At 46.3% G+C, this 23,964-nt stretch overlaps 2 protein-coding genes across 5 annotated transcripts; one reads left to right on the top strand and one right to left on the bottom strand.

Annotated features, from left to right (window-relative positions):
* Nucleotides 1–5,926: 5,926 nt before the first annotated feature.
* On the top strand, nucleotides 5,927–11,051 carry LOC117833512 (BEL1-like homeodomain protein 1). Of its 4 annotated transcripts, none has more exons than XM_034713036.2 (5): nucleotides 5,927–6,163; nucleotides 6,863–7,688; nucleotides 8,957–9,342; nucleotides 9,631–9,691; nucleotides 9,813–11,051. In XM_034713036.2, the coding sequence occupies exons 2-5, from the start codon at nucleotides 6,966–6,968 to the stop codon at nucleotides 10,629–10,631; spliced, it is 1,989 nt and encodes a 662-aa protein (XP_034568927.1). In that variant the 5' UTR covers nucleotides 5,927–6,163; nucleotides 6,863–6,965; the 3' UTR covers nucleotides 10,632–11,051. The 4 variants fall into 4 exon arrangements, with proteins under 4 accessions (XP_034568927.1, XP_034568928.1, XP_034568925.1 ...); XM_034713037.2 differs by having other exon boundaries at nucleotides 5,927–6,207; XM_034713034.2 differs by having other exon boundaries at nucleotides 5,929–6,408.
* A 203-nt stretch (nucleotides 11,052–11,254) lies between these two features.
* Nucleotides 11,255–17,170, bottom strand: LOC117833510 (transcription factor LHW). The gene is made up of 10 exons (XM_034713032.2): nucleotides 16,537–17,170; nucleotides 15,925–16,092; nucleotides 15,664–15,745; nucleotides 15,203–15,244; nucleotides 15,069–15,128; nucleotides 12,727–14,448; nucleotides 12,508–12,609; nucleotides 12,183–12,323; nucleotides 11,971–12,096; nucleotides 11,255–11,791 (listed from the first exon to the last, which is right to left on the bottom strand). The coding sequence occupies exons 1-10, from the start codon at nucleotides 16,626–16,628 to the stop codon at nucleotides 11,633–11,635; spliced, it is 2,694 nt and encodes an 897-aa protein (XP_034568923.1). The 5' UTR covers nucleotides 16,629–17,170; the 3' UTR covers nucleotides 11,255–11,632.
* Between the last annotated feature and the right edge of the window lie 6,794 nt (nucleotides 17,171–23,964).

The raw sequence follows: 23,964 nt of genomic DNA, 5'->3' as shown, positions 1-23,964 counted from the left end.
TCCTGTACTGTAGTTCTTTTATCGGCGTCTCTCATCTTTCCTTTCAGATGGTTTTGGAAACTTTTAGTTTGCGAGTTGCACAGCAACTTTTATGGGTTGCAGTAAACCGAAAGGTGTGCAGCCATTGTGCGCGCGTGAGAGACTCACGGTATATATGATAAGCATTAGTATAAGGTTATAGAAGTCGACTAAACATCCCGATGGGATTCAAACACTCCGGACTTTTGTGTGGACTATAAAAATTTAACTACTCAGATCCTTCTTTTTTCCCTGTTTTTCCTCGTCTAATAAAAATCTACAGCAAAGCTCTTGCCGTCTTTTCGAAAATAAAACAATCCAACTATCTCCATCAACACTACTATTTGGAGATTATTTGGAAAGAAAGTGATTATAATCTACATGAGAATTTAGGAATCTAAACAGCATGTATGGATCTCACAGGGATTACAGAAAGCGCTAAACATTCCTATGTGATTCAAATACCCAGAATTTTGTGTGGACTATAAAAATTTAACTACCTCAGATCCCTTCTATTTTTCCATTTTTTTCCCTTGTCTAATAAAATCTGCAGCAAAGCTCTTGCCGTCCTTTTGGGAAAAAATCCCATTATCTATATCAACACCACTGTTTGGATATTATTTGGAAAGAGAGTGATTATAATCTTCTCTCCGTCCCAAATTATAGGACGTTTTTGCTTTATTAGATTTATAAACTTTATTATGCACTTAGATATATACCCTATATCTAGATGCATAATAATATCTATGCATCTAAAAAAGCTAAATGACATATAATTTGGACGGAGGGAGTATATGATAATCTAGAAATCTAAACAGCACTGATTATTATTAGCCAGAATGATCCTTATCCACTATCGAGATTCTTATAATGCATACGAAATCCAAATAGGCCATCAGTATTCAAGGATGTAAAATCATTTCATAATACGTACTTATTGTTTAATAGCTTCTTCTACCTTTTTTTTTTTGCTATACTTGTTCTACAACTCCAAGGTAACTTTTACCTATGTTTTCTTATTCTGCCCCATGCACATTTTAGAGTGAGTTGGCATAATATCTTAAGGAAAAAAAAACATAGATGTGTACACTATACAACAAATAGGATGGTCCTTTGCCCTCTTTAATTATTGTCCACACTATACAACAAGTATATTGAAAATGAAGTCCATAGTTCCTTTTACAGTCTAAGCAGAAGCTGTACCAACGGAATCCACCGCGTGCTATCAGTAACCACATTTCGAGAATGAACTAAACAAGCAGGGCGCAAGTAGAATGTACAGTACTACGGAGTACCTTTCACCAGCCTAAGCGGACTCTGCATGGCCGATCATCAAAGCTACTCCAACGTGATGCAAACAGAGGCAAGCTCTCAACAACCTTCAAGAGAGCCGGTGTTAAATGTTAAATTCTCTGCCGATGAAACAGCCGTGGGGGCACCGACAAGATCTCATGCATGGAGTCCTTGCATTCCCAAGGATCGGAGTGCAGGCTAGGAAAACGATAGGCCAAGAACTGCTTTCACATCGCCCCTGCACGCGTGCCCGGCCGACGAGATCGACCGCACGGACGTACCGACGCCCATGAAACTCCTCGTCCCTCCATTAATCCCAAAACCCTAGCTAGCTAATCTCCATCACCAAACTGTATGCATGGAGCAGAGGATGAGAGAGAGAGAGAGAGAGAGAGAGAGAGAGAGAAGGAGCCCCGACAATGGCGGACCACGCCCACGCCGCACGCCCCCCTCACCTGCCGACACGCCACCGCACCCCATCCCGCACGGCCACACGCCGCGCCTCGTGCGCGCTCCTCCGGCGTGCGCGCTCGGCCGCCGCAGCCGCAGGCCGCACGAGATCCACGCGGGCCCCCACCGGGGTGGGAGAAGAAAGGAAAGGAGAGGAGATGGCGCGAGACAGGCTCCACGCGGCCGGTTCCCCCCGCGGGCCCCGCACATATTCCTTACAGGCGGGCCAGGCAGGCGGCGGGCGGGAGGCGCCAACGGGGAAAGTGGCCCGTGGGCCCCGCGACAGCGACGCGCGGGCCGAGCTGCCGACCGCCGGTTGGCCGGGCCCTTGACCTTTTCCCCGTCGGCCCGGGGCCCGCGACGGCGACGTGCGGGCCAACCGGCGGCACCCCCCACCGAATCCCTCGGGATCCTCTGCGGCCACGCGCACGGACGCCCTCGGGCTCCTCTCTCGCTGCGTTTGTGGCTGCTGGGGTCAATCAATCGTCGACACGTGTCCCCACTAGCGCTGTGTGAACGGAGTAAATGGGTGGGGCCCGGTGGGCCACGCGCGGGTGCGCGGCTCCGTCAGGGTGGTTGGCACGTGGGGAAGCCCACCACCAAAAGCGACCGGGCAGGTGCCGGCGGCTATGACGGGTGGGACCCGGTAATCGTAGGGCTCAGCTGCCAGTGAGCGCGAGCGGGCGAGGGGCAGGTGCGGAGCGGGCTGGGGCGACGTGTCAGCGTTACCACCCCATGCGACGCGGGCCGGCCGTGCGCGCCGGGGCTGGAAGATTTTTTTTTTTATTTTCCGTTCATTTGCGTTCTCATGTCTCTTAATTGGTACAGCACCATTAAATATGGCCACTGTACAATATCTTCTTTGCATAAGCACATTTTTTTCAAGAAAACTACTTTCTTTCCTTTCTTTCAATACCTCCTTTGCTAGATTATTATATAAGATTAATTTGGATTAATATGCCAATTTTCACATATACTAATATATATATATTTAGGTACAACTACCGATGTAGCAGTATAATAGAACTGCAAATTTGTGTTATCGAAATTGTTGGGAAATACTTTGGTTTAGTATTACTATATATCACGACAACCACACCAAATTGCCAGCAAAATCGATAAAGACGTGTGGTAGGTCAATATAGAGAATGCGTCTTGTAGCAAGATAACAAAACGATAAAAAGCATGCATGGAAAGGTGGAAAAAAAAGGGACGATGAGCGGGAGACTTCACTATGTTGGGAGTGGAAAAGGAATGGAATAGGGATCAGGGTTACGTGGCTGGAACTTCAAGAGGACGGATAAATATCAGCAAATGAGACAGATCCGATTGCGTATAAGAAAGGGTTTTGGAAAAGAATATGCACCAAGCAAAGTGATAATGCTGCACCCAATTTACACTTTCTATAGTGTAGAGGGCCCACCTCGCTTTGATTCCCTCCGTTCTTGATCTATTACATTTTCATCTATGTTAGCACCACGCCAATGGTAACACTAAGCATTAGACAACATCAAATGTCTAGAGTTTAGTCTATGACGAGTAATAACAAAAGTGTGATAACTTCCTATATTGCAAGAAAAATAAAGTAAGCCTGTAAACAGCTTACTATGGCCATGCTAAATATATATGATGAAAATATGTGTACAAGTGATTGTTAAGCTATAGCTACCGTGGAAGCAGTGGATGGAGAGAGAGAGAGAGAGAGAGAGAAGATGCGATACATATACTAATATTTGAGTAGATATCAACTACATTTATATGTTTTAGAGTGGTAGCATAATTTTTGAAAATTTTGATGCATTGGGGGTAGATAGAATTAATCAAAATCTTCAAAACAAGCATTGTGTTTACAATTATAAGAATGCATTATATTAGTTCCTCAAAAGGAATACATTCTGTTAGTATTTGCATGACTGACATATCCATGTTCATCATTTACAAATAAAATATAATACAAAAGACACATCATTTTCATGCAAGGTTGGACAACCTTTTCACTTCCGTTGCTTTTGCAACCTTTTGGGCCTTTTTTGAGGAAATTTCAACATCGATCTATCTACCCAATACACACCCAGTTATATCAAAGAATATGTTCAGGAATGTTCTTGCATGTACCTACAATCTTGCACGTACCTACAAATGTGGATCATGTGTCGTGTTATCAAGGTTCAATTATATATAGATATGTGTGAACTAGGTTGGAATGCGGGAATGGATTGTTCTTAATGAGTAATCACAAAAGTTATTCTATTCTATAGCTAGATGCATATGTTACTTGTGCTTAGTTTCTTGATGCAGTTATTAAATATTGTGCATTTGCCAATAGGTCAAACTGATAGACTATGACTAACTTCGTAGGTAATGTCATGCGTAAGAGGCTGATGATGCTGATTGTCAACATTGACATTAACATCACTCCCTTTTTGTGTGCACAAGCAGAAATGATATGTTTCTGGATCATATGACATCCTTTTCTTTGATAATTACATAACTTTTCAGCTCTATTTCTTATCATATATGATCGTGGAACACATTGGGTTCGTAATGGATTATATTGATGAAACATGGAAACTATAAATTAATACATACACACTAGAGCTAGCTAGCTAACCTAGCCGCATAAAGAGCAATATATATTCTTGAATATTTGTCAAAACATATTTCCCATTATCACTCATACAAATAGATATCTAGAACTATTGATTGTAATCAAGTGAACAGCTGAGAAATAATATAATGTCAAATAAAATGTCATTTTGCATTGCAAAGTTTGTTGATGTGCTAGCTGAAAATGAATATACCAGCTTCCTGGAATAACAATCAATTCCTGGATGTAGGCAACTGGTTTTGGATTCCTGAGCTTTCAATCGCTTTACCTCTGAAGCCTTCCATCACCTGACATAAGAGAAAAAACCCAAACTAATATCTTAACCACTAGTGCAGAGACAAGACTATCATGCATGATGCTAGCTTCACTTAGCAGGAAGATTAAGATGTGAAATAGACTAGTGCATAAACAAATACCCTAACAAACAAAAGGCCACGCATCAAAGACAGTCAATACATGCCCAGAAGATTGGGCTTTGGAGAGTGAGAGGGCAAAAAGGGAAAAAGCAAAAGGAACACAAGCATAGCTCTCTCTCTCACACACACACACATACAAGTATATGTATAGTACAAGTAGTGTATTAAAATTGTGACCTAGACAGGTTCCAAAAGGCAAAGGAAAAAAAGTGAGATAGCAAAGGCCTAGACGTGGACATTTCCTAGTTCTTCTGACACACACACAAGCAGCTGTGCCAGTCAGGGCATGCAGGAGGTCAGTGTACATTGGCAGACCGTCTGTCATCCATCTCTCACCATATCTATCTCAATTCATGTGCCCTATGGCCTACGTACACACCTTGTGCCAATAGTACACACACCCTGACATATAAATCCCTATCAAACCCCCCCCCCCCCTCTCTCTCTCTCTCTCTCTCTCTCTCAGAGTAGTACTATGGCGGCTCTCTCTCTCTCTGCACAACTCTGCAACTAATGATGAGGAGAAAAAAGTGTGTCAAATCACATGGACTTTCAAAGTTCAAAACATTGTGTGGTACCTTTCCTATGGAAAACACTCCTCAATTCAGTTGGTTCAATAATGGTTTCTTTGAAATGATTTCTTGTATGGCACTACTACTTGTTTATTCGTCAAAATATCTCCTATGTATAATATAGATACAACCTTGTGCTTGCGGAAAATAAAAATTTCTTTCTTTTTGTACAATCTTCTGTCGAAAAACTGAGGATGAGGCCACCGTAGTTAATTTCTAATAAAACTGTATCTATTTGCAATCAAATATTAGTGTTGATTGAGTTTGTAACAGTACGCAAAATTAATCCGCGGTTAATATTTGAGTGCACAATTAATTACTCCTACTTGTACACACCAGTCCATTATTTCTGATTGTGTTGTGTGCTCAAACTTGTCAGCCAAGGCCAAAACTGTACAGATGGGTGTGCACACCTAAATTGCTTTCATTGGCAGATGAGAGAGAAAGTAAGGGAGAGAGGGAGAAAAATCTTGTAGCTAGCTAGAAATCTAGAGAGAAAAAAAATAAAAAAGGGGAAGTGGGGGAAAAGTTGTGTGGGGGTTGTGAGAGGATAATATTGGAAGTGGGAGGTGGGTATCCCTCCTCCACTGCCCTTTTTCATCCCTCTTTCTCTCTCTAAAAGACTTTACTAATTGGCCTGCTAGCTGGTCTCCCTCCCTCTCCCTCTCTCTCTCTCTCTCCCCCTATCTCTTCTCTTTCCCTTTCAGCTGGAGGAGGTGAGAGAGCAAGCAGGGAGGAGTGATATATAGGCCGGTGCCTTCTGTAGAGAGAGAGAGAGCAAAAGGGAAATAAAGGAACTCTTGCAGGTACTCAACACTGACATGAGTGATCTCATGCTCTTGATACCTTGGTACTCTTACATCAACCTTCTTCTTGCTCCTCCTATCTCCCTTCCTCTTGCTGCCTCTTTCTAGCTAGGATCTTCAACGACCTTCTCTTTTTTTTATCTCCTAGAGAGAGAGAGGAGAGAGAGAGACGCAGTAAGATAATTTTCTTATGTGAAGCAAGGGACAGCACGTGCAGGAGCTCATGAGCTGCATCAATTCTTGAGGTAATATGAGAAGCAGGTAGATATATAGAGAGAGATGATGAGAGATAGATGGTGCGCGAGCTGAGTGATGTGTATGTGTGTGTGCTTGTGTTGACATCTGTGCACCGTTTCTTTGTTAAATCACTTGATGAAGATGGATGCCTGCCTTTTTCTTATTAATATATTTTTTTCTGATACTGATGCCTATTCCACATCTCTCTCATCCTCTCTCCTCTTCTAGAGCTACAGCCAGATATATCCAGCTAGTGTTCTTCCTCTTCTTCCATGCATATATACCTGCTGCACCTTGCATCTCTCTCTCACTCTACACCTCTCTTTCATGGATCCAGTTCTTCCACAATTTCCTCGAATCCTTGCTCTGGTATTTTGTTTCTTTTTATTTTGGTTAAAATTTTGTTTCCTTGTTCCGAAGTGTTAACCTGTTCGATTCTTCTTCTTAATTATTGGCACGCAGGCGAAACCACAAGCTTGTGATCTTTCACTGAAGCTAATTGAGGAGAATTTCGGTGCACTGAAGCACAAAGCCAAGATTTTTGGGCGGCGTCGATCCATCGGAGATGGCGGCGTACTACCACGGCGGCGCCGGCACGGACATCCAGGCCAGCACCGACGGCCTGCAGACGCTGTACCTCATGAACCCGAGCTACACCGCCGGCTACGCTGACGCCGGCGCGTCCCCTCCTGGCCCGGCCAACATGATGCTCCTCAACTCGGCGGTCAGCACCATGACCCCGGCGTCCTTCGGCCACCACCAGCAGTCACCGTCGGCGGCGCAGCAGCACTTCGTCGGCATCCCTCTGCAGGCGCCACCGGCGGGCTACAACCTCTGGGCCCCGGCCACGAGCGGCGCCGCCGACATGTCGCCGCCGCAGGCGCAGACTCCCGGCGCCGCGGGGGTCAGCGCCGTGCTCAGCCTATCGTCCCGCGAGGCGCCGCCGGTCACGGTCGCCGCCGTGGGAGGCGCCGACGAGGGGAAGTACCATCTGGTGGGCGCGTCGGCCACGTCGCAGGGCCAGATGGTGATGAGCTCCAAGTACCTCAAGGCAGCGCAGGAGCTGCTCGACGAGGTGGTGAGCGTCAGCAAGGGCGTGGAGGAGGCCAAGGCCGCGACCAAGAGCCTGTCGGCGGTGAAGAAGAAGGAGGACTCGGAGGGCGTCTCCGGTGGCGGCACCGAGGACGGCGGCGGGGCGAAGAGCGGCAGCGCGGCGCCGGAGTTGTCCACGGCGGAGCGGCAGGAGCTGCAGATGAAGAAGAGCAAGCTTATCAACATGCTTGACGAGGTCAGTAGCATAATTCAGCAGGATTAATTGTTCATTTTCCCATTTGATATTTTTTCTCCTTTTTCTAAGATATTTTAGAAAAAAAGAAAACTTGTTTCAATTGCTGTTGAATCATTGTGAGTTCTTGATTTCGATGAACTTTTTTTTGTTATTATCTGCGAGAATTTAATATTGCGTCTAAATTTGGTTGGCAGAGATATTTGGTGGTGTTTTGCTGTTTGGTTGCCTCTACAGTTTTAGACAGCGTTATATTTAAAGGCTACGAGCCATTTGCTTTTCGGTTATCTTTGTTTTGCTGTCTCTTTTTCTGAAAGATGAGTGACACAAGTTGTTGGAACAGTGTCCAACTTTAAATTCAGTTTCCTGGATATATATTCCAAACTTCCATCCACTTTAATTTAAATCATTCTCTTAATCAAACATGCATATTGTAACAATTTGCTAGTTCCAATTATTGGCCCTTTAATTGTGTGATTTGCACCTATCAAAAAATAGTTATTATGTGATTTATTCCCAGTCCCCATAATTAGATTCTTGAACACCTAGCTTGTGACCACTTCTTTTTTTACGCACAAAATTGTCTACGGCTACGGGTTTACACTAAAAAAAAATCAGTTCTAACAATACGGTGAACACGGTATATTTTTAGGAAGAAGCTGAAAACAATATAAACCGAATAAAGTGTGGTAGAAGATAAGTTGTACATGAATATATGAAACTAAATTTTATTAGAAGTTTAGTTACAAATGAATATATGAAACTAACAAGTGGCAATGAAGAAAACCATATCCTCTACTATCTCATCTAAATGAAACATAGCAAGTGGAGGTTTGTTAACAATATTTTTCAGATAGGATCGATGCTAGTTTATTCATGCATCCATGATTGTACAGGTAAAATAAAATGAACTAGTGCCATTCTTTTGGCTGTCCTTTTTGTCCATGCCAGTACGAACAAGCTTCAATTCTTTGCTTGATCAAATGTGTGTCTCTTTTTGTCTGCAATAGCCTGCTTCATGAGTGTACACTGTACTCTAGCCACCAGTACAAAAGATTAAAAAACATTTTTTGCGATGTAATAAAAACTTAGGAGCGGTTGCATGCGGCTGTGATTTGCACCGATCAGCATTGATAGAGCCCGTTAACGAACAAACAGTTCGTTGGATCATCACTAGGACACTAATCAACTACTTAATCAGCTAGCACGCCCTGATTAATGATTGTTAATTCTGATGTTTGTTGGGACCATGTCGATGTGTGCCGTGGCAGGTGGAGCAGCGGTACCGGCAGTACCACGGGCAGATGCAGGCGGTGTCGGCGTCGTTCGAGGCGGCGGCGGGTGCCGGGTCGGCGCGGACGTACACGGCGCTGGCGCTGCGCACCATCTCGCGGCAGTTCCGGTGCCTGCGGGACGCGATCGCGGCGCAGGTGCGCGCGGCGAGCCGGGCCCTCGGCGAGGACGCGGACGCCGCCGTCGCCGCCGGCGGCCGCACCGTCGGCTCCCGCCTCCGCTACATCGACCACCAGCTCCGGCAGCAGCGCGCGCTCCAGCAGCTCGGCATGATGCAGGGCGGCGCGTGGCGGCCCCAGCGCGGCCTCCCCGAGCGCTCCGTCTCCATCCTCCGCGCATGGCTCTTCGAGCACTTCCTGCACCCGTAAGCTATTCATTACTTATCTCCCTTCAATTCTCACTTCACTCCACTCCGCCATTGCTATAGCTCCATTGCTCATCATGAGCCTTGTACTCTCTTGTTGCTCGAGAGCTCGACACGTGGGGCCCGCGAGCCCTACGAGCAACTCCATTGCTCGCTCTTTGGCTCTTTGCATTTCTTGCTCGCTTTCGTGTCCATGGCGATTGGCGACATGCATGCAATGCAACTGGTCTCGCCTCATCGTGTCGGACGCTGATTGGTCCGCATGGATCCCTGTGTGTTGTCACGCAGATACCCCAAGGATTCGGACAAGATCATGCTCGCCAAGCAAACCGGACTCACCAGGAGCCAGGTGAGCCAGTAAAACCGTGAATCCTTTTGTTTTAATTCCTATCGTCCGTGTTCTTGCTTGATCGATTTTACTGCTATTGCGATGGTTTAAGTAAAACTGTGAAAAATTTGATCTTTATTAGGTGTCCAACTGGTTCATCAACGCGAGGGTGCGGCTGTGGAAGCCGATGGTGGAGGAGATGTACCTGGAGGAGACCAAGGACCAGGACGGCGGCAACGACGAGGGGAAGTCCGGCGGCGGGACCAAGAGCGGCGACACGAGTAACGGGGTCGACGGCGTCACGCCGAGGGCGGACGGCGGCAGCGGCGCCGCCATGTCGAAGGCCGCGGGGCGCGTGGGGGCGGAGGGCGCGTCGTCCGCCAAGGGCGTCGGCGGCGGCGTCCACGGCTCCACGCTGCTCGAGCTCGCCGGGGACCAGCACACGGCGCACCCCGGCTTCTACGAAGACGAGGGTGACGACGCCGACGACGTCGAGCGCAGGCTCAAGAAGGCGAGGGGAGACGAGCCGGGGGCACCGTTCCACAGCCACCACGTGCACGACATGGCGGCGCTGCACGCGCAGGCCGCGGCGGCAGCGAGGCAGCAGCACGAGGAGGTGAGCCACCGTGAGCTGCTCATGAAGTTCATGGAGAGCGGCGGCGGCGGCGCCGGCGCCAGGGACCAACACCACCAGGACGGCGGCGGGTACTCCCTCTTCGCCCCGGGGCCGTACGGGCAGTTCGGCTCGGAGCCGTTCGCGTTCGCCGGGAACGGCGGGGTGTCGCTGACTCTCGGCCTCCCGCACGGCGCTGGCGGCGGCGCCGAGCAGACGGCGTCGTTCCTCATGGGCAGCAGCGCCAGCGGCGACGGCGGCAGCCACGGCGGCGCCGGCGGCTACGACATGAACATGCAGAGCACCAAGTCCTTCGCGGCGCAGCTCATGAGGGACTTCGTCGCCTAGCTGGTAGCGTAGCAGCGGTCCATGCCATTAATTAATCACTCCATCCATCGATTAATCGATTTAGGGCTTGTATAGAAATAAAAGGTTCAGGCCTAAACATGCTTACATGTTTAAGCATGCAGTTAAGCTTGGACTATAGGTTTTGGGCATGAAAAGATGGGATATATTATGGGGCGATGTATATAGGTATAGGATGATAGCCAACTAGTTGATACCCAAATTAAACATTGTACAAGATTTTATATGTAGATGATCATAGGAATTGGGGGGGTATACAGTACAATATGTGAAAGGGGTATATTGGAATTGGAACTTGGAAGTGTATGTGGTAGAAGTTGGCCAATTAGTATGTAGTATAATTCAGTATTGGTTTTGGCTACTGCAATAATGTATATGTAAACCTAGCACATTGAAAACTCACTGGAAGCACCATGTGCTGGATGACATTGTGGATAGTTCTGCCCCTGTAGGATATATTCATATATGTTGGCTTCAGTTAGAATCAAGTGATCTAGTACCTCTGAATGTTGGCATGCAACAATGAGTGATAACACAAGAATCAGATAAGAGTAATGCTTCAGAGGCTCAGAATCAGCTCAGACAATGGCTATCTAGTTCTGATGTGAGGGACTTGTAAAGGCGGTATTCCATCTTTTTGCGTGAAATAAATCAACCCAAGAATTTCCATTCTGAATAACAGTACAAAAAATCCACTAATATACCACCAAACAGTGCTAACTAATTAACAAACAAACTAAGATCATACAAACAGAACACTGCCTAATGATCACTCATGTCGCCGTCTTCCTTCGTCCATGCATCGTGTGTCGAGACTTTCTGCGATCAGGGGCCAAGGATGATGCCACATTTGCCCAGATTATGATGTCACTGCGAAGCAGGTGGTGCACTGGCATATTGGTGATGCTAGTCATGGCAGAAGTTATCTGAACACCTCCTGCTCTTAGCACTTGGAAGATGCTTGAGGGTTTCCTCCACTTTGCTCACGGGATGCGACCTGTTGCGGGGATAATAGGTTGGTGCACCAAACCCAGAGGCTTGTTCATGTTGTTAGCGTTCTCTGCTGCTCCGCCATCACAATTCGGTTCCAACAAGCGCACAAGTGATAGAAAGATTTCCATTCTGGTTACGTCCCGGTTTGCCTGCATGAACAGCCTCAATCAGCATCAACAAGGAGGTTGATAAATCAGCAGCAAAGCAAATCCACAAGAAGTAGCAATCATCAGCATTATTTCAGCTCTAATGATGGAATGAACATTTTGAATGTTACTTTGGGTTTTCAACTGACAGAATGCCTAACCACTACATTGAGCTATATTACCTCAACAGTAAATCGTGCCCAGATTTTACTTTTACGCATTTCCATTACACCCCTCAAGATAGTCAATCCAAGTCCTTTGATAAAGTCAGCTATCTCCAAGAAGATTCCTCTATCCTCACAAAGCATCTGCAGCGACAAACAAGTTGCCACAATTACATGTGTCCCTTATGGAACATCATATCATCAAGAATAACTAGAAGAATAGCCATTACCTCTACAAGCATCTGACGAGGTCGGTCAAGATCCTCAACGATGATTGGGCATGTCATTGACTGAGAGCCAACATCAAAAGCCCAGGTTGCCCCACCTTCAAAGTAGTCTTTCCAAAGGGGTCCATTTTCACCACCAAGTATCTGCATGAAGACGACTCTTTGTATAAGGACATTCTCCAATTACAGAGGATTAAGTTTGCCCTCAAAAAAAAATTACAGAGGATTAAGTTAAATATTTGAAGGTTCCACCTTGTCAAGTAAGCTATAATCCACTTTCTCTGTCATAAACCAAAACCAAGACTAAGATTGTAAAGAATGTGGATACCTTAGATTCGGTAGAATCCTTGAGCTTGTCAGCATTCTTTGTCACACTTTGTAAGAAAAGCATGTGCTTAACTGTTTTCTCCAACAAACCATCAATGCTACACTATTGACATGAATTGGATGACAAGTGTTAGCACACTATTGCAGATACTTTGAAAATCAAATATGCAATTCAAATGTTTAAATTATCACAAAAGAAGTTGTGACGGCAAGAGGATACCTTTGCTCCATTTGGTACAAGCTCACGAAGCTCCTTTATCCGGTCCTGTATCAGCTGTCGGTCCTTTGGCCGCGGCTTAGGACTCTCTCCTGGTCGAGATCTCTTTCGATTTGCCTTGCTTGGCGTATCAACACCCTTGCTGTTAGAAGCTGACGTACTTTCACATTTCATATTCTGACCACTCTCAATCCAAAGACGTATCTGAGATTTGTGCATTCCATTATTTTGGGAAAGACAGCCATCCTCAGGTTTCTCAAAGAAACATGGTTGTTTAACAAACTGCACTGACTCATGCTTAATTAGCACTGAAGGGACGCCGGAGGACTCACATTGCTTCAAGTCTTTTGGACCAAGATGAGATGTGCTAGGAGCATCCGTCAATGCAGTCTTGCAAGAAGCACTATCATCAGGACACTGTTTGCCACTTGGATTGATGTTTGAGATGACAGCATCCAATAGTTGATCAGTTTCAGTTAGTGAAAACATCCCAGAACAGTGAAGCTCAGTGTCTAGTGAACTGAAGAGGGGTGAGTTATCTAGATATGTTGATGATTCAGGCACATTTCTATCTGAATTCTGAGACTCTGCACCACTCCAGCTGACCAAATCAGCACCCACACTCTGGGTGAACTGATTAAATTCAGCACCAAACATACCAAACAAGTCATTATCTGCAGCAGGCTCCACAAGCAATGAGGAAGCTCTCTCGCTGGGCATTCCTGGGAGCTCGCATACATCCAGGTTCTTCATTCTCTGTGTGCTGACATTAGCGCTTGGATCATTAACTCTATTAATATTTTGGTCAGGTAGTAAATGGTTTGACCTACTTAATTGATTCTCTTGGCCCACATTCAAGCTGCTAGAAACCTGGCCATCAGATTCAGAAGCTGGAGCTGAAGGAACTCGAAATGACCCTCTTTCAGGATTTGCCATTTTCTTAGATATTTCAGAAGATTGGGGAACCTTGGACAGAACTTGAGATTGTTTCTGCTGCAATGTTCCTGAAGTGTGGTCCAATACTTGACTCGGAACACTGGTACATAAGTTAGCCCCACTTGATCTAGCACCTACAGTTAGAAAATCAAAATCCCCATGACCATTTCTATCATTGGATACCACATACCTTCCACGATGTATATTGATATTTGTATTCTCACAGGCAGAAGGGTCCTGGTGCACAAGGGATCTCAAAATAACATTTCTAGCCAAATCTGCTGATGAATGTGCATTATTACTGAACTCTAACTCTCCAATGCCATTCATCAAAAGTGACTGCTTTTTCACCGAGGTCAAGCTAGGGGAGATCAAACCTGAGCTCATAGCAACACTCTGTGTGTTAGTTCCAAGTCGACTGTCACAGTAGGATGCTTGTTGTATAAACCTAACATCAGGCTTGGCATATACAAAGTTCTCTCTAACAGGATGACCATTCTGCTGCGCAACCTTAAGCAAAGATGCATTCAGTAATGCATTTGGTGGTGTGCTAGTTGACACAGTTGCAGTACCAGGACAGCTGTTTTGTTCAGAAGTCACTGGAAATTGACTGCAGATTTTTGAGCTGCTGTCATCAGAGCGAACATGAATCACGCCGTGTACAGAACGTGACTGACCATGCTGACTTGAAGCATTTTTAACTGAAGCAGATGCAGCCATACTTGAACGGTTGTTTAGCTGAGAGCACAACTTCTTTGCAAACATCACAAAATTTGTGTTCTCCATAACCTGCCATTTTTTCAACTTTTAGACGTAGATTATAGAGAGCAAACAAAAACCCACTGATAACATCACACTGAAGTTTTTCATGACCTTTTCTGTTCTTGACAATAATGTTTAACAGCATGCGCAACAAACGATAATAATATATATTGCGAAGTTTTTATATGCAAAGGTTTCTAACTATTCCATCATGAAACAGGATACCAGAGATGTATGTGTATGCCATCCCTGAAGGCATAGATGAAATGTTGCCATGAATTTGCAATCGACATTCTCAAATTAGCATAATAACAGGTTTCCAGATTTGCAGTGGCGTGGTTCAAATACCATGTTTAGCAGTTTGCATATTCAAAATTTTGAATGGCATGTACTCATTTGGGAATGCACTATTGTTCTTTTCAACTTTCCACTACCATCCACAGCTGGAGAATTGCCTTTCTGGAGCCTAGTGTGGCAGTTATATTCTTTATAAAGGGATCTCGATAAATACTGGACCACAATCAATAACATTTATGGATTAGTGGTGCCTTATGACCTAGTAGTAACAAAAGGTACTGAATTTCAAAGTGTAAAAGTTGAAAGTTTTCTCTACTTTTTAGCATGTATCTAGAGCCTTGAAGCCATACCAAACCAGTAGAACCCAACTGCAGCACACCCCGCGGTAGCACAGGAATAATCGCAATAGTCTGCACGAGTATTTTGAATGAGTTCCAAAAGCACACCGCCAATATATAACATTCAACATCCAAGTTCTGCTCACCTGAATGCCAACTCTGAACTGATTGTTCATCTCAGCAGCCACCTATGAAGTTGGAAACATGGTGTAAGATCTCCAGAACATTGTAACAAAACACCAAACCAAATTGAGAAGAGACAGTTATAAGATCTTCACACAAATGACTTCGTCATCTACTCAAAGACAGCCTATATTGTTTTTCTTTTTGCCAGGAAAGGCAATCTATATTACATACTCCTCAAACACCCTTCTCTTTTTTCTTTCCTCTATAATTTACAACAGGCCCATGTGTCTTTATTTTTGCAGAATGAGCTGTCCAAAATAAAAAGCAGCTCACTAAATGACAAAAGTTCAAGGACTGACCCCCACAGTGCTTTAAATGAGGTGGCAGCAAAATGGAGCCAGACAAAACTGAAATTGGGTTCGCATTTATTTCACTCGAGAATTCAGAATTCAGAAGGGAAGCACTCCAGTACTGCCCGTACCTCGGAGGAGAGCTCGTGACCATTGGCAGTACCGTGGACGATCCATTGATGATTGCCACAGAACGCAGCACGGCCTACGGTCCTGCCGGAAACAAAAACACAAGCGCACCCGCCATGAATGATGAATCCAAGGAGCAGTCGAGAGCATTGTTGCATTCTAACAAAGAAATGATGGGGTAACCAAACCAAGATGGTGAAGATTTTATCTAACCAAATGAGGGAAAGTGAAGAAAAGGAAGAAACAGTCACTGGCTTGCTTACCCTTGTCCAACGACATGAATCTCCGACGCCATAACTTTGTTGACAAGCGAGCAGATGGTGTCAGCAGCAGGAACAGAGCACCCGGTGTCACTGGGCAGAGCTTCAGAAGACTCAGATCCGACAGGGCATGACGTGTGGCCACAGTAGCCGTCCTCCCACACCAAACGCCTGCACATTTCCAAGGATAGAAATGAGAAAGGGAGAAAACGTGGTAAATGAAAAGGAGAAAATTCAACCAAAGTTAGGAAGGAGAAGCTAAAGTTCAAAGCATAGACAAACAATCCAAGATTATCAAATGAATAAGTCGACTCCCCAAGTATTCAACTTTAGGAATCTGAAATTTGCAGGAAATGCTTGCGAACAAGACTCCAAATTTTCGGTTTTGAGCTCGAATATCCCCTTGTGCCAAACTTTTCAAGCTTCCAAAACAGAGTAGGCAACGGGAATGGGCATTTCCGGAGAGAGACAACCAGAAATCGAACATCTCGAAGAAGAATGAGCACAAAGGCTACAAAGTTCAGATTTTTACGAGATTCAGCAAGAGGACAAGCTTATAAACACAAAAGAAGGAAGAATTTGAGGAAACAGTGGCGGCAGCGGGCGGCGGCTTACACAGGGTCGGCGGCGCCGATGGCCTTCCAAAAGACGGCGTAGGACCACCCGATCTCCTCGCACAGCCGCCGCAGCGCGTCCCCTACCGCCATCTCCCTTCCTCCCCACTCTCCTCCCGCCGCGCAGCTAGAACCCCAGCACCCTCCGCGGCAAAACCCTAGCTCTCCGGCTCGGACCGTGAGGGAGACCGCCGCCCGCCGCTCGCACTAGGCGCCGCGGCAACTGGCGCGCCCGGCCTGCTTCGCGCGGAGACCGCCTCCCCTCCTCGCCGCCGCCTCCGGAGCACCCACGCCTCCCCTCGCCGCCGGCGCGCGGGCAGCAGCCATCACAGGGCGGGGCCGGCTGTCAGCTCCTTCGCCGCGCGGGGGTCGCCCTCGTCCCAAATACAAGGCGGGCGCCTCTCACAAACAGCGGCGGCGGCGGCGGCGCCGGTGACGGCAGCCACGGTTGCGGCGAGCCTTCCCCTCGGATTCAGCGTTGTCGCTAGCAGCTGCTGCTGCTGCTGCAGGCGGATGCTCTAGCTCAGCTGACGGCGGTTCAGCCTTGCTGCTGGCTGCTCTCCACTCTCTGGTCTGCTGCCCCTCCTCCTCGCCTGTGGTGGTGTCACTGTTGTGTGTGTGTCTCGCTCGCTTTCTTCCTCCTTGCTTTGTTTACTTCCCTTTTCTTTCCTTTTTTTTTTCGCCTTCGCGGCTCCCGAGACAGCCATCATTCCCTCCACAAAGGGCAAAATGGGGAATCACTTTAATTCTATACCAAATCCATGTTTAATGTTTTGATTGCCTGAGTCCTTTTGTTTTGTTACATTTGTCATACGTTAAAGCATTAAACTTTCTCGTGCTTCCAATTTTTGGATTCATTCACATGCCAAAGGGATTCATGATTTCAAAACAAGGTCTTAGAGTATTCTCAACTCTCATGCAAGTCTGTGAAGTTGACAATGGTTCAAATAAAATTTCAACTAGTTTAGTGCATAGAATGCAGTGGACAAAAGCATATCTACGGGAAAAAAAATCAAGATCCCTGTGAAAATCTTTCTTGCATTTCCATTTTCATTTTAATTTCCACCTGTCAACTTTTAGCAAAGCTTTACACCAGTACAACACTGCTAAAAGTTGTTCCAAACAAGACAATCCAGATAACATAAACAAAACATGCTGCAATTGGAACATGTCATGTGGCAGATTCACAAACCTAGCTAGAGTATTTGATCTAGTTGCTTTTGTGAATATACTCATACATGATACACATACTGACATACACCCCTCATCGTACAATGTGGAGCATTTACAATGATGACGATATGGACCTTCAGAAAGGTGTTCTTGGAGGGCAAATTATGCGGTCGTGTATGCTTTTGAGGGGGTGGTGGGGTAGTTTAACATTTAACAAATACTACTATATAGTAGAGTAGTATTTCTTTTCTTGCATAAAGATGAGAAGAAAGCAAAGGGTAGAGATAAGCCATTCAGATTGGCAGAGGCTGTCCCTTTTGCTCGATTGGAACCTTTTTCCAGTAAAGGTGTATCAACTGAATAATTGAGTTGATGCTTGGTAATCATTTCATTAAAATCTAAATAAGCATGATCACCAGGTTTACTAGCTAGGAGAAGTGGAGAGCTTTTGTTCCATTTTGTATGGAAATTGAATCGTTTCATGCGAAATTCCTGCATTTTCCTATTTCGGATGAGCCCTAATCATGATTAAGTCATCTATCTGTATCTCTTCTTCAATCTTGTACTCCCTCCATTTCAAATTGTAGGTCGTTTCTGTTGGAGTATAAGTGAATTATCCGTCTCTCCTCATCAGCTTAAGCTTTTGAGTTGAACTAGTTGATGCATGCAACTCAATATGGTATCAGGGCGAGAGGACTCGAGTTTGAATCTTGGCGGGCGCGATTAAAATAAAATAATTGCAGCCTATGCGGCCTATGGGTTGAATTGTTTGGTGCATGCAACTCAATAGTTTTGACTTTTTTAGTTTATAGATATTACAATTTAGACCTATAATTTGGAACGGAGGGAGCAGTACTGTGATCGTCGTGGTTAGATACACTTGACTAGGAATCAAACTGGAGACGCCCACGTCAATCCATTGCTTACTAAAATTCTCCTTTTTGGGAGAGGGTTAATCCGGTCTCATCAGTTGGTGAAAAGACGCTTCTCTCCTTGTACCACGAGATATTGGACATTGTGTGTTCATACTTCAGATTCTGCAAAAGCAGTGTGTAAATGCCTGAGAACATTAGGTTTGCTCAAGATCTATCCATAAACAAAAGATATATCCCTTTCAAGTGTGATGTTCAGATAACAAAGTGCTTGGTTCTTGACCAGTCCAACAAATCTGAAAGGGAAACGCTATCATGCCATAGCTTTGGATCCGTTTCTGTTTGCTTCGCTGTTCAGTCACAAACCTAAAAAGCTTTGTGGACACACACACAAAATGCATCACTTTCTCGAGCTATCGAAAAAAAATGATATAAGAAATGCCCACCATATACATATTAGTTTGGAATTAAGTCACGATTCCGGAAACGTGTGTCATTTCATTGTTTAATAACACTAGCTAGGTGATGACATAATCCAATCCAAGAAAGATTACGATGGCTCGATAGTGGATGCTTGCACTTGTGTTGTTTTTGTGTGGAAATAGATGTTGGTTCTAGAAGCTTAAAAATCACATCTCTCGTATGGAGAAAAGTAAGGCCACTCTTAGTAGGAGTTTTATAGAGAGTTTTATCAGCATTAATTTTTATGCTACATCAGCAATTTTTTTGACTTGTCAGGTTCTTTACGATGAGAGAGAGGATGTAGTTTCATAAAATGAAAGAGGAATTTTATCCCCATGAAACACATCAGGCACAATTATCAAGTTTGCAGTTTTGATATTGTGCATTGAGACTGGCCTAATTAACTAGACCATTGTGGTTTCATTATTAACCTTGTTTTTATCACAATTAAAGCAAGCAGTAGATCGTTGATGAATATTCAATGGATACCGCCTTCTATCCAAATCACTTGATATTTTAGCTCTATATCTTCTGACATGTGGTTTACCCCTATCGATCATATATGCATCTTTCAAATATCACAACACATGAACCTTCTTTTGATGGGAACCGTCACTATCGAGACCGACCTCGACAACTATCTACTATTTATATTTTAGACAAGCAGACCTAGCGTTGTAACAATAAATAAAATAACAAATTGCATAATACAAAAATATTCACACATGGCATATGAAGAATGAGAGGAATTGTTGAGTGCCCTGGGCAAGAGGGATCTGTGCAAGGGAAAGTGCCAAACATGGATGTCGAATTGGCAGTGCACCAACACCAGAAAAACCAAACCAACCCACTCGTAGCGTAGCCTACCAGACACGATCCGTATGAGAATCTTGACCTTGGCCGCTTGCAAATAACGCGAGCAGAGAGCATCGGCTCGTTCGTTCCCTAGGCGCAGGGGCAAATAAACCACCCGTGTTTCGTGATTGTTCGAGGGCTGCGCTGCGTAAATGCGTAACCGCGCTGTGCCCCGAGAGGACCCAAATCCGATGCCGATGATCCTGCTGGGCTCGGCAACGATTAGCTATGAGTGAACGAACGACACCAGTGCGTGAACCTGGGACCCTTTTTATCGCCTGTTATTTTTTCCTTTCTCTCTTCCGATTTGACCAGCCAAGAAATGACATATTTCTGCACTTCGGTACGATCTCGAAAAGAAAATTTTAATTACTATGTTTCATTACAACATAAATGAGATATATGAGTATTATGGAATCACTCCCTCCGTTCCAAATTATAAATCGTTTAGTTTTATTTTTAATCAACCTTTTTTTAGTTTTCACCGAATTTATAGAAAAATACATAAATACTTAATGTGAGGGCACTTATTTTTAACGAGGGATTTATGCCATGTTTGGTCGCTGACCATACCTTAACTGGCCATGCCTAAGATGCGGCTTGGCTAAGCTGCGGCGAGCATTTTCCACGTCAAGCTTTTGGCGAGTTGCGTCCATGCAAATAACAGAAGAGACACCAAAGCTACCAAACATTTCTTCAGTTCAGGGGCAACCAAACAGAAGCTAAGCATAGGCGTGGCGAGCTGCGGCATATTGTTTCTTGTATTCCATCCAAACGGTCGTTCTTGTGTTTTCCATTTTCTTTATGATTTGATTTGCCAAGGTACTGCAATCCTTCGTATTCGTTATCATTGTGTTTTGAGAATCATGTTCCAAAATGGACCATCAATGAATGGGAAATGCGTGTTTGATTGATGTGCAAACACTGTCACACATTTTTTTTTTGCCCTATCATGGCTAAGGTGTGGCTAAAAATTTGTTCACCACACGTTAAGGTAATGTTCGACAAAGATGACTACATCACATGAAGGGTACATTAAGCTAAAAAAGATGTGGTAAGCCACAATTGCAACAGAGAAGCAAGGACACGACTAAGAAACGTTGGTATCCTAGCTTTTGGTATGGAAAGTTGTGGACACGAACACGAGCTTTACAGTTGCTAGGTTAGTAGGTTACACTGTGAAATCTAGTTTTGTACATGGTTGCAGTAGGATTTTGCTATATCTACGATGCCTCAAACTAAGTAGTAGTACTACCATGTGTTACATGAAGTGAGGTTTATGCTTTCTTCTCGAGAACCCGCATCTGGTTTGCGCTTCCGATCGCGAGCACCCAAGCTTGGAGACTTGATCTCATGGCTCAAGGCAACTTTTGCCATCACCACACCACACTTTGGCTCTGTTTTTAATTTGGAGAGGAGCATCAACCCAAAGTCCCGAACAAGCCTCGAAGCCTGGTTGTTCAGCTGCAAATTCCGAGCATGACAAAGCATCGCGCGCAGCTCGCTGAACTGCGATGTTCTCCCTGGTGGTGCCTTAACTTTTTGAGACGGCGCCACGGAGGATCGGAGCCATGTGGACTGGAGATTCGGTGGTGGTGGTAGCTCTCTGATGGTGACCGTGACGCATCGTGTGGCCGGGGCCGGGGCCTTGCTGGCTTATCGTTTTTGGCAACCGATTCGCCTCGGTTAAAGCCCCTAATCATGGGCGACAGGAAAAGGCCGTGACACAACGCAAAGGGCGCGGGCAGCAGCAGGACATGGACACATGGATGGAGAAGGGGCATGGCCATGGCCATGGCCTCTAGCACCTACTACACCTACGCCGTGACGCAAAACAAACGCTAGTGTATGCTACGCTCTCTCCATCCCGTTCCCTGCCGCTGCCGGCACAGTCCGTCGACCATTGCTGCTGCGTCGAGGGGAGAGAGAGAGAGAGATCGACAGCATGCAGGGGATCTTTTACAGGGACGACAGCATGAATCTCCAGACAGTGAAACACTCGCTCGCATGGTCGCATGGAGATTATGGAGGCGTCAAGGCAAAGCAACGGGGCCGGCCGGTCGTCGTTCGTCGGCTTCCGGTCGCGGTAAAAAAGGCGCCATCTTTTATCTTATCCCCTTGGTGTAAAAAGGGCCAGCAAGCAACGTCGACGCATCTTCTTGCTCCAGCCTCCAGGAAGGAGAAGAGCTAGCCCACGACGTGCCGTGCCGTCCCGTTCGGGGTTCAGCAAGCAGGGAGCAGGCGCCCATTGGCCGGTGGAGCCACTCATTGCAGCTCGTAGGTGTCTAGTCTAGAGCTAGCCCTTCGCCATAGGCGCGGCTACCCTATCATGGGGTGGATCATGAACCCGCCGCCGGTCGTCACCCCGACCACGGTGCCTAGTAGACTGTAGGAGTACCACGAACAACTCTACGCTTGCGGTGCATTGTAGCTAGCCTCCTACTGCAGGCAACAGGGATCGACCTGTCTACAGCAGCAACAACAAAGTGGTCAGAGGTAATAAGCAGATCATCGACAGGCGTGCGGTTGTTTCTAGCCCAGGATCCCTGCCAATCTGGTGCGGAACCGCAACTGGACAGACGGAAGGAGATGACAGGGTCACAACAAGAGATCCAGCAACAGTGGCAAGTACATGGCCATCTTCTTCCTTCACTCGCACTCTCCCTCCAATCAAGCATCATACAGCTAAGGATATCTCCGCTTCCGGTTCCATAGATGTGAACTAAAGTTACGTCCACGTGGCATGTTACTATAGCAAAATATACTCTGTATCATACATGTGACCGTGCATGCACGACAAGTTTATAGGTTAATTTGCAACTTAATGGATCAAAGTGATACAACTATACAAGTTGTTGAGATCGCAGTGCGAAGATCCTCGGCCCATATCCGGGCCCGCTGGCCCAGCAACCCGGATCGATAACGATGAACGGCCCGGATTGGATAGGTTCCAGTCCAAATCCCTTTGCATGCATGGCATCACACACATCTGACATCTCTCACTGCAGCACTGCTCGCACTTGCTGCTCATGGCCCTCCCCTCTCATCGTTGCTCTGCTGATCAGCTGTGCTCGCGAGGGCAGGCAACCTGGCAAGGGCGAAGCAGTTTCATACTTTCATTGCATCATCACCGCCGTGAAACAGGCACCACCCCCCCTATTTACTGTACATTACCACCCGTGCTGCCTACACTGCTGCTGCCTGGCTGGGCCCGTCCGGTGGCAGGGATGGAGCCAGAGGCCCACAAGGTGGCACGGACACAGCCTGCCCTGCCTTGCCGGTACGTGTGTGACTGTGTGAGAGAGAACGAGATACCCAGAGGGACAGGGCAGACCGGCACGGCAGCGGCAGACGCAGACAGGCCCACCCACCAACACATGCCCACCCAAAAAAGGTGACGTGGCGTACACTAGTGTAGGGCTAGGCTCTAGAGCCCTCTCCATCTGCGTCTCTCTCTCTACCGCACACTGAAAACTGAACCCCATCAGTTAGGCCGTATTGTACGTGACACAGTCGCACAGACACTCGTTCCAAGCTCCATCTCTCAACCCCATGGGCTCACCACCGCCAATCATGACGGCCCATAGTATAGTACACTACCGCCGCACAGTGCACACACCACATCCTACCCACATCCAATGGGTAAGAGCCTGCCTAGAACAGGAGCCAGACCACCAGCAGTGGCAGGACACCCTAATGAATCCCTGCGAGCACGGGGCGGGACAGTGCCGCGCAGGGTAGCAACAGTGGCCTACGCGCACGCGAGAGGCCATGCGCCATGCCCTATCGGCTCGGCTGGCTGGCTCTTTGGAGGGAGCCAACACAAGGACACGGGCCGTCGACGTGTGGGTTACAATAACCACCCAACAGCAACTGCCATCAACCACCTTTGCGAGCTATACTCCACACGGGGAGAGCAGCAGCACGCGCGTGCATGATTGCTCGATGCAGCATTGCATTGCATTGCATGGCAGCTAGCCAGCTACACTACACACCTCAACTCTCAACTCGGAAGCCTGAACGCTGTGCCTAGTTTGAATGAGAGCCAAAAGGGCATAAAGAAAAAC

The sequence above is a fragment of the Setaria viridis genome, chromosome 8 (assembly GCF_005286985.2).
Source record: "Setaria viridis chromosome 8, Setaria_viridis_v4.0, whole genome shotgun sequence".
Taxonomy (NCBI): Eukaryota; Viridiplantae; Streptophyta; class Magnoliopsida; order Poales; family Poaceae; genus Setaria; species Setaria viridis.
Note: the sequence above shows the minus strand (reverse complement) of the source record. Positions and strands in the feature narration are given on the sequence as shown.